This window comes from Rhagoletis pomonella, unplaced genomic scaffold (assembly GCF_013731165.1).
Source record: "Rhagoletis pomonella isolate Grant_MI unplaced genomic scaffold, Rhpom_1.0 Rhpom_scaffold_00006, whole genome shotgun sequence".
NCBI lineage: Eukaryota > Metazoa > Arthropoda > Insecta > Diptera > Tephritidae > Rhagoletis > Rhagoletis pomonella.
In genome coordinates this window covers 76,558,873-76,568,938 of record NW_023458560.1, presented here as the reverse complement: position 1 = coordinate 76,568,938, position 10,066 = coordinate 76,558,873, and the positions used below count along the sequence as shown (strand labels likewise).

The 10,066-nt window shown below is 36.6% G+C and overlaps 1 protein-coding gene across 2 annotated transcripts in view; it reads right to left on the bottom strand.

Annotated features, from left to right (window-relative positions):
- Nucleotides 1-3,616: 3,616 nt before the first annotated feature.
- The window catches only part of LOC118741326 (SET domain-containing protein SmydA-8), a 10,649-nt gene continuing 4,199 nt past the window's right edge, over nt 3,617-10,066 (bottom strand). Inside the window, exons 1-4 of one of the 2 annotated variants that reach the window (XM_036473261.1) lie at nt 9,112-9,549; nt 4,783-5,112; nt 4,478-4,704; nt 3,617-4,410 (exon numbers count right to left, since the gene is read on the bottom strand). In XM_036473261.1, coding sequence (XP_036329154.1) covers nt 3,815-4,410; nt 4,478-4,704; nt 4,783-5,112; nt 9,112-9,494 — 1,536 coding nt within the window. In that variant the 5' untranslated portion in view covers nt 9,495-9,549 and the 3' untranslated portion in view covers nt 3,617-3,814. Of the gene's footprint in view, nt 4,411-4,477; nt 4,705-4,782; nt 5,113-9,111; nt 9,550-10,066 lie in introns of those variants that run through there. The other variant, XM_036473262.1, reaches the window with a different exon arrangement.

The following is a 10,066-nucleotide window of genomic DNA, read 5'->3' as shown; positions in this document are numbered from 1 at the left end:
TTCTTTGCAGTTATACTACAGGTTATTATAATACATAACTACAATTTGAAAAAAGTGTAATTATTTAACTTCTAGTTTTGATTTTTAAAGTTGTTAAATTTACTCCAAGTTTTATTCGAGCAATAGAGAATTATTTGGCTAGCATGAAAGCTAAAAATACTACAAAAATATTTTATAAACATTATACGTTCATACCTAATTGCTTTTAAAATGTATAGAACCGCTATTGCTACCAGGCATGAACACATGAATATCTTTATTTACGTGTTTAATTTACATATAAATATATTGACCAAGTTTTAAGCAAATATTATTTTACTACTATATATTTAATTTGTTTAGTATGCAACAGATTTTCGGCTGTCAGTGGAAGGCATCGAAAAAACCTTTCATTAAATTACACTGGCCAGCAAAATGGAAAATGTAATGCTGAATTTCCACTTGGCATTAAATGGCAAACATTTTATTGAAAAAGTTGGGCATTAAAAAATAATCGTGTCATTACGTTCAAAAAGTAGTCATTAAGTTGATTTCCACATGGAATTTTTTAAATGGCGCAACTTTTTTGTCATTTCCATGGCTAGTGGAAATTCGGCATTATGAGTAATGTAAGAGTATGGCCATGTAAGATATGGTGCATAATAGGGAATTTACATGAGGCGATTTTTCAGGCGATTTTTAGTTGAAAGCAACAATCGCCTGGTGTAAACGGCCTCTCAGCTAATCGCTTTCAATGAAGTTGGTCGTCTGCCTACTTTCGTTCAACTTTTGGTTCAACTAATCGCTTGTGAAAGTTGAATCGTGTAAATTCCCTATAAGTAACATTATTTCCTGCCCCTATTTCATAAAAAAAATTATTGCACATGCTCATTTGACCATTCAAAAGTGGTATATTTATCCATCAAATTTTATAATTATTTTTTGTTTGCTAAAGTTTAATGTTTTTATAAAAATTAAAATATTTTGAGAAAATGTCCTGATCTGGATCAGATCAGATCCACAATCTACTACCCAAAAATAAGTTTCCATTCCTCCAGTTTTGTTTGTCAGTATATACTAGGCGACAATTGAAAGCGTACACCTTGTTCTAATATAATATTCAAAATTATTGTCATGAACAATTTTTTGCATTAACTATTTATTCAAGTATAGTTCATTTTATAATATAAACAACCATATAGATCAAAGCTTCACACTTTATATAAAGTTAACAAAAATTCAAAAAATATTCATCAAAATTTTCAACTTTTATTCAGAATTTCTAGACAATGTTTGAGTATGCAGTTTTGTATCCCATTCAATTCTAATCTAATGAATCCCGTTAATTTTTGAGAATATTTTTTTTTTTTTGGTGACGGATTTTTGCATTTTTTCCTTCTAAGCATAAATTTCGTATTAAATAAAATGCGGGATGCCGTTAGCGACAAAAATTCAACGCCATTTTTTGTAAATTGCACTTATCATTATAAAAACCGCAAAATCAGTCTCCAAAAGAAATCTTGAAACTTGCACTTCATTTGACTAAAATGGAATGAGCTACAAAACTGCACACTCGAAAATTTTCTGGAAATTCTGAATAAAAAGATTTTTTATGAACTTTATATAAAGTGTCAAAGATTCACACTAAATTATATGGTTTATATTATAAAATGACCTATATTGTTTATGAAAATATCGCGGCGCGCGTGAAATTTTCAAGCTCGCTCAAAAGAGGTAATAATATCACCAATTAATTTATTCACTTATATGTTATAATGTATCCCAGGTAGTACGTTTGTTGTTTTACGAAAAGGATCACCACACTTTTTCACTCTTCACTAACTAAAAACCTGGGTAAAATTTTCACTTGCACAGTGCACAGAGGATTTTCAAGGTAAGAGCCCTCCTTAACCTATTAAAACAAGATGTACACTAGCGTGGGCCGAAAATCCGCTTTTTTAGAATTTTGATTGGTAATAGCAAAAATATGCTTCATTATGCTCTAAAAAAAAAAACTGTAACGCACTTGGACGAGCCTAAGATATTGACCAAAACTAGTCATCTTTCACACAGATTATTTTTAGAGCATAATGAACCATATTTTTGCTATTACCAGTCAAAATTCTAAAAGACGAATTTTCGGCCCACTGTGTAGTGTACACTTTCATTGGTCGCCTAGTTTATGTGCGAGATATTTTAGCCGACAGTTCACACAGCATCCTTCGGCTGATAAGGCCACACGCCGAATGATCAGAAGTCTGCACAAACTGCCAAAATCTTTGCGCCTCTTACTTTCACCAGCGGTGAAGTTTCGATGGCTTTCGGGAAGGTAAACGTCCCAAAGGAAAAGTTCTGTCTCGTTAACTTGGGATGATTGTATTCCTAAAACGGCATTCAAAGGTCGGGAGTTGGCGTATGTTGAGACCGACTCCCTATGAATGCCGTTTATGGCCTACGGTACGATGTCGAGGGTTTGTATGGATGCCTCGGGTGAGGACTCAGCAGCAAGCAGATTGCTATTCGGGTGGCCACGCCTGGGGCACCTTACAAAGAACTGCCTGTTCAGCATAGTGATGTGCCCTGTGATACGGGGCATTTGGGCCTCGTCATGCGGGTGGTCTTCTGGCGGCATCAGAGGCATCCCAGACAGTCCAGAGCGCCGTGTTTTGGAAGGTCTGTAGCTTCGTCTACTGCGTGCTGCCTTGAATGTTTCCAACAACGTTTTTTTGTCTTGGCCCCAGGTACTGCCGGCAAGCGACTTGAAGACTTTGTTGTGGCTCTGTGCTCTGGCGAGAACCCCACCCAGCTAACGCCCCTGTCCTTATGGACAGACCCTGTCGTAGTCGCGCACTTCCTGGGCCTCCCCTTAGTTGAAACGGACGACAAATTTGACGGATGAACCAACCCGAGCGGAGTTTAGGAGCTGCTACAACAACAACATGACACATTGAATGGGGCTATCGACCTGTCAGAACACTGCACTCTGAACTGCAATGGAATGCCTTCTGATTTCGCCTGAACACCATCTACTACATACCGCTGCCGTAGACAACACCCAAACATACACTTGTGCCCCTATGAACGAGCGGGCGAGAGCGAGCCTGACATCGTCTAGCCAGAAGACCCAATCTTGTACAGTGAGGTCATGAAAGAGGGACTATGACCAACTTTACTAATACTCTATTGCAGAGAAAGAACTTCAGTTGCCTCGATATACCGGCGTAACTCTGATGTACTTAAGGTATGGATACTGTGGCATGTTAAGCTGCTAATTATCCAGACTGTGCCCCAACATACCCAATATAAGTCCTGTTTGTGCAGACCCTCCACATGACACCAACTTGCTCTTCACTTGCCCTTTTCAGCCCACTGTGCTAATACTCGTTTTCCTTTGGTCTGACCTCGTTGAAACAGGATGTTTTCTGGGTCTACCGTTAGTTCATCTTAATGACGATTTATGGGCATGGCTTTTTGTACAATGGTAAACCTAACTAAACGCTATTCACTTTTTCTCGGCTATTTGATTTTATGCGCCATGACGATCTTCCAGCCAACCACTTGAATGCCACTGATTCCCGGTATATAGTATTCGTTTACTTTCTAAATAACCTTTTTCCGGGTATCAAAGATATTTTTTTTTTTTTTTTAATTTTGAAAAGACTAATGTATGTACATACATCCGATTCGTAATTAACATTCGCAGAATTTATATCATCGTAACTACATAATTTAATAATTTAATTATTTAGTAATAGACAAAAAATAAATAAAATCTAAACGATTTTTTGAATACTTATAGAAATATGTATTTAACCTAAGAGTGCCATAATTGTAATCATTCATCCCCAGTTAAACCCTCCACACTCTGCGTAAGCTGTTCCATTGCCTGCTGGGCCACTTTGCATAAATTGCCCTCTTGCGTCTCCGGATCCTCGTACTGCAATATGTCGACACATTCTTTGAGTATGGCGATGACGTCCAGCAATTTCTGCTTCAACGCCTCTGCTGACAAGACGCCGGCTATGAAACCGCTTTTGGCCAGCAATACCAGTGGCACATGCAACTCGTACAGCATCATAGCTCGTGTGCGACTCAAACCCGGTTCGAAGACTTCCAAAACACGCAATACCAGTCGGCAGAGCCCTTCCTTGTGCTCGAGCATAACATCCGGCAGCTCTGCCAATTCATATTCGGCGACGCGACCATACATTTCAATGAGACTCTGTCGTAGACCAATTTGTACGAAATGTTGAGGATGCAAAACGACACGATATTTCCGCATCAGTTTTTCCGTTTCTTGTAGTTTTTGTGGGCTGGGTTCCATTGCTTGGATGATAGCGACTTCCGACTGTATAACCGATAGCGTCTTCTGTATAGCATTTTTGGAGGTTTTGAAGGTGCAAAGTGTGCATTTCCAGTCGCAAGAGGAATCTGTATTAGAATTTGTGCGAAATGCGAAACAATGAATTACAACAAATAAGCTTTTGATCAAACCTACCCAACGGATCTGTCGGTAGTAGCCAACCATCTTCGCATTTACTGCACTTGAATGTGCTGAAGTTTGTGCCTAATTCTGTAGGATCTTTGCAACGTTTGCATTCGCATGTGAAGAATTTGCCGGTCTTCAGGTGCTCCTGCCGCTGGGCGGTGCCATTTAAAGTGTATGTGTAGGAGTGCTGCAGCTGTTGACCCTCGCCCAGATCACACATGGCGCGCAAGCGAATCCTGTGAGTTTAAAAAAAAGAGACAATTAAAACATCTATATTTTTTAGCCCAGTACCTAGATGGTGCTTGTGAACTTACTTGTACCCCTCACTGGGATGTATGGTGCGAAATGTATTTGGTACACAATTATGCGCCAATATGCCGGTAATCGGATAGAGGCAACGCAGCGCATGTCCTTGCGGCGTACGTGCCTCGAATGCGTTCACCTCCAGGATGCCCACCACTTGCATAATAAGATCTTCGGAGAAACGGTCAGCCAGGCGGCATGGTCCACGTAGATATTGTGCAATATTTATAAAATCGGCATTCCATATATCACTCAATTGACGACGCTCTTCATTGTGGTATTCCATAGGTGCGATTTCACGTTCCCAACGCTCGGGATCCGATTCCTTGGCAAGAAGGACCCTGCAAGAAGATAGAGGTGGTCAATGGCAGGTAAGTCAGTCTCAACAATAATTTCTAGATTCCAAAATTATAGAGAATTTATATCTAAACAAACGGAGTAAAATTTTATACCAACTGACCTTTCTACCTATGCCATTTTGATGGAAACAATCGTTACGGAATCGGGAACAGAGAGCATTTTCAGGGATAAAAAATCACGGTCCAGAACCAAACTCAAATAACTCGATTTGAACCTATTTGACCAAACAAACACTGGATATCGCTAGCTTAGAGTGAAAATTTGCTAAGTCCACTTTTTATGAAAACTCTTAATTTGATAAAGGAGGCTGCAAAAATTAAAAATCCATCGTTTCGAAAAGGGTAACAGTCATTGTTTTATGTTTTCTCATTCAATGAAAGGAAAATTTGCTAAGCCCAAAAAAGGTCCGAAAATTCGATAAGGCCAAAATAGTACGAAATCTTTTAATAAAGATCGAATCTCTCTCATTCGTATGGATTTTTGCTTTGCTTTAAACAGGCAAAATGTTGTACTCAAAATTTTATGAAATACTTGCAGAAAATGGCTATAAGAAGTTTTTTTCCTCTCCTGTACAATTCTTAAATTTGGACTTAGCAACTTTTCACTCTAAGCTAGCGATATGTTAGCCTTTCTTTGTCTACCTGTTTCGGTGTTATTGTTAATTTTATTGGATCTCAGAACTTTAAATTTGGGATGTTTAAAATTAAATGCTCGCAAATATTTCCTGCATATTCTGATTTTTCTTTTTTAGCTAACATCAATCTACTCTCGGATTAAAAATATTTCCGATCAATATCCGATCATTACTTTGAGATATAAATTTTTCAACATAACGTGTCCAAAACGATTACAAAAAATTCAAACAAATTCAGGAGAAAAGACTGAAAAATCAAAAAAAGGTCGAATATGTATGGAATTTTACCTTTCGAGCTTGTGTTTCGTGAATACACCACGTTAGACCAGCATGAAATTATTAAAAATTGTTTAAAATTAGTGTCTAGCCGCCAAAATGTAAGAAAACAAACGCAAAATCATACATTTTTCACAATTTTCTAACACTTCGCTACAGCATCGAGAGCAAAATTCTGTTCGACAGAAAATTCGATACTCAACGAAAATCCCGACACGGTTACATAGCTCATAATACGAATTTCAAATTCAATCTTCGATAACCAGCGCAATTCGAAAATCGAATGCAACTCATAATAAGGGACATAATATAAATATTTTTTTAAAAAACTAAATGCTGCTTGAATGTTTTCGAGAAAGTAAACAGTTAACCAAACAGTGGCGCATAGCCCCGATATTACTTTAGCTTTGACACATTCTGATAAAAAATCGAAATTTCTCTGAAATCCAGGGTAGCCAAAAATTAACGCAGGACATTTTTATTTTATTTTTTCTTAAACGCGTCACCTAAGTAGTTTCCTTTTTCAGTTCCAATATTTGTTAAAAGCTTAGCCACAACAAATTTTCCTTTATCGCATTGCCAAGGTACCGTTTGGTGAAATATGAGTATGGCAAAATGTCGCGATAAAACAACAGATTTAAAATTTTACTGAAACGTGAATGAAGCGTCCATAAATTCTTACATTCATATATACATACAGTGTCGGGAAAATAAATAGAGACACGACATTTTAACAAATCTTGGTTATTTTTCTTTTGTTTATATAACTTTTATTATTTTATTATGAAAGTATCGCTCACTGTACTTATACAAAAAAAAACCATATAAATCCGTATTTCAAACTTTATACAACAATTAGAAAAATTGCAAACCTTTTAGTAAGAATTTTTAGAAAAAGCTCTAGGTATGTAGTTTAGTATAATAAAGGGCAATTTTTTGGAAACTTTTTCTTTAATAATGAAAATGCAAAACAAAGCTACTTCAAGCTTTACTTCGTTACACTAAAATGTAATGGGCTATAAGACTGCCCATTTTTTTAATTCTAAAAAAATCCAAATATTGATGAACATTTGTTGAAATAGGTCGAAAATCTTGTACAAAGTTTGAAATTTTGCTTAACATGGTTGTTGTTAGATAGTAAGTTATGCTTTCATAAAAACTAAACATTGAAAGAAAAATGGCCAACATCTGTTAAAATATCGCGTCCCTAATTGTTTGCCCACCACCGTACAGCAATATATTTCAAAGCACTAGTGACGCACATTAGATAATTCATCAAATAGAATTCTACTTTTGCTAAAAGCTCGAGCAATTATTGTTTGCTTTCTGTCAAATACAAATAGACAAAGGCATACATTACGCACATTTGCTGCAAGAGTGGCATAATCAAAAAAAAAAAATTGAAAACTCGAGAAAAGCAGCTTTATAGTTTTGAATTTATATATGTATGTATATGTACTTGCAGAATAAAAATGAATACTACTGTGTTCTAGTGAGCTACTGGTAATCGGTACAGCTATGAGATTTGTACATAACATAGAAGCGCAGCTAACGATCATTTATATATGCATAATTAGCTTAAATTTATTTACGGACCGTAACAGTTAAAACTTTTATTAAAAAAATAAATAAAAGTCTTCAATAACTGTTGTCTATGACATATAACATAAAAATCAAAAATAATTGTTTTTATTAAATTCATAAAAATTACAAATAAAAATTTATTTTCAAATCTGAGTCCCGGTGAAAAAGGAAATCGATTGGTATGTATCACTTAATTATAGAATATTTCCTTCTTAGTGTTTTCCTCCATGACAGTTTTCTTCAATAACTGTTATGTTCGGTCACCGATTTATTTATTTATTAAGACACTCTTGCACCAAATGTGCGATATGTATTTTTTTTTCAAATAGTAAACCATTTTTGCATTTAAAAAAATTTGCCACATTTTTGTTTTCCAAAATGTTGTTTAAGCGATTTGACAAAAAATAAGTAAGGGTACTACATTCTTCAGCCCAACCTTTCAGTAGAAACGTCTTAACTCCAAGCTTCATTAAGTGCTTTTTATATTAATGTTTCGGTTTTTCCTTCGTGCGCGAATGCTTTTGAGTTAGGTTAGAATGGTCAAAGATATTTCCACTCTCTCCCTCTCTGCTTTCGAGGCCAGGTATTTAGCTATATTGTCTACGTCGCGAAATCAGTAGCCGATCGGCAGCCTCCTTAATGGCAGTTATCTGGAAAACAATGCAATGATCTGGAAGGCTAAATTTATCATTAAGATTTCCCTGCAAAAGATCCTTCAACCGAGCCTTCCTTCAAGCTTCTCAAGAGAGCATGCGAATGGAGAAAGTGATTATTGTTGTCAGCCTAATCACGCAGTAAGCAAGTATTATCGGAGATAAAGCCGTATATTCGGGTATCCTTGCGCATATACGAGTATACGGATAAAATCCGGATATCCGCTAAATATTCGTTTATTTCGTTATCCGTATATTCTAAGCGGCATTTGAACGGACTGTTCTGAAAATCTCCGAATCTATCGAGTTGCAAAATAATATCAACACAGTATTCGGATATCTGAATGTTCGTATTTTTTTATAACCCAGATCAAAACATAGTCTTCTAATCTTTACCTTAATGGTCATGAGGGCAGCTCCTTATATCCGATATTGCTTCTGAATAGTGTCAAATTTTCGGAAATATCGTTACTAGGCAAATTTTATTGTAAAATTACGAAACAGACGCTATATCGTCGATTTTTCTGTGATTTCTGGAAGGTAGTTGGTGATTATGTCGTGTAAAAATCAATATCGCAAACGATCCTATCCAGGTGCTATTAGGATATTATAAATGTTTGTTTCACACCTGGAAGAGCTTGCAATCTAACAAATGTCTACCAAAAGTTTAAGCTCAAACCTAAAGTCGAACTTTAGATGACTCAACCGAGCAGGGTTTGAAGGAGTTGTTGGTTAGAAAATATCAAATTTTCTTGTTTCAAATTAGGTCTGAATATAAATAGTCAGTTTTAGCTATCAGAATCACTCTATGAAACATATCTACCAAACACTACCTCAACGTCGTTACACAATCCAACTGTGGACACCCGTTTGCATCACTTTGCAAAAGGAAAAATTTCACACGCGCCTCACAAAACACCGGACATTCCCAACGGCGATGAGACACCGCTCCAGCCTCCGAGCAGTTTACACACAAAGGCCACTTGCATGCTACGCAACGTTGATGCTCCGCCGCCCTACTATCACATTTTACTGGCGCGTAGCACTCGAGACACACTGTCGGTCCATTACATTTCGGGCCATGTACTAAAGGTAGCTCTTCCACTAGCAAATCGTTTGCTTTTGCCGCACTCTCCACCACCAAGTAACGTCCTAAAACTGAATTACTCTGCACGGCTGTACGATTAGAACTGCGAAATGTCTTTGCTGTGTCCATTTCACAGACTGAAATTAATTTTTGTGCCCAAAAGATGCGGCAGCAAAACCATCGCAAGCCGCTTTGTGGTGTGGATTTTCTGCAGCAATGCAGAAGACGGCAAGGGAAATATGTACATATTTGCATGGGTGTGCATAAATGATTATGATGAATATGAAGAGTCTTATACTAAAAGGCCTAGTATGAACACTAGTCGAAGGGTTGAAGATTTGCAAGAATTTGCAATATATAACATACATACATATGTTGCATATGTATGTGCGTTGGTGGGTGTGTTGACATAGCTTTTGGCATATTTTGCTGCTAGGCGGGTGATTTTGGCTGCCTTTTTGACATAGTGACAAATGAGTTCGTTTTGCTTCACTTAACCACAATAATAGGTTTGTGCAATTCTTTTTGCAAGTAAACATTTGCATACATTTTTGTTGAGGATGATCATGAATGTGTTCATACATACATATCTGTGCATACATATGTATATGTGCTTATTTATGTAAATTCGGCGAAAAATTCAAAAAAAAAAGTTATAAAATTTCACTGTGTTGTTGATTTGGCAAAAATGTTGTACAACG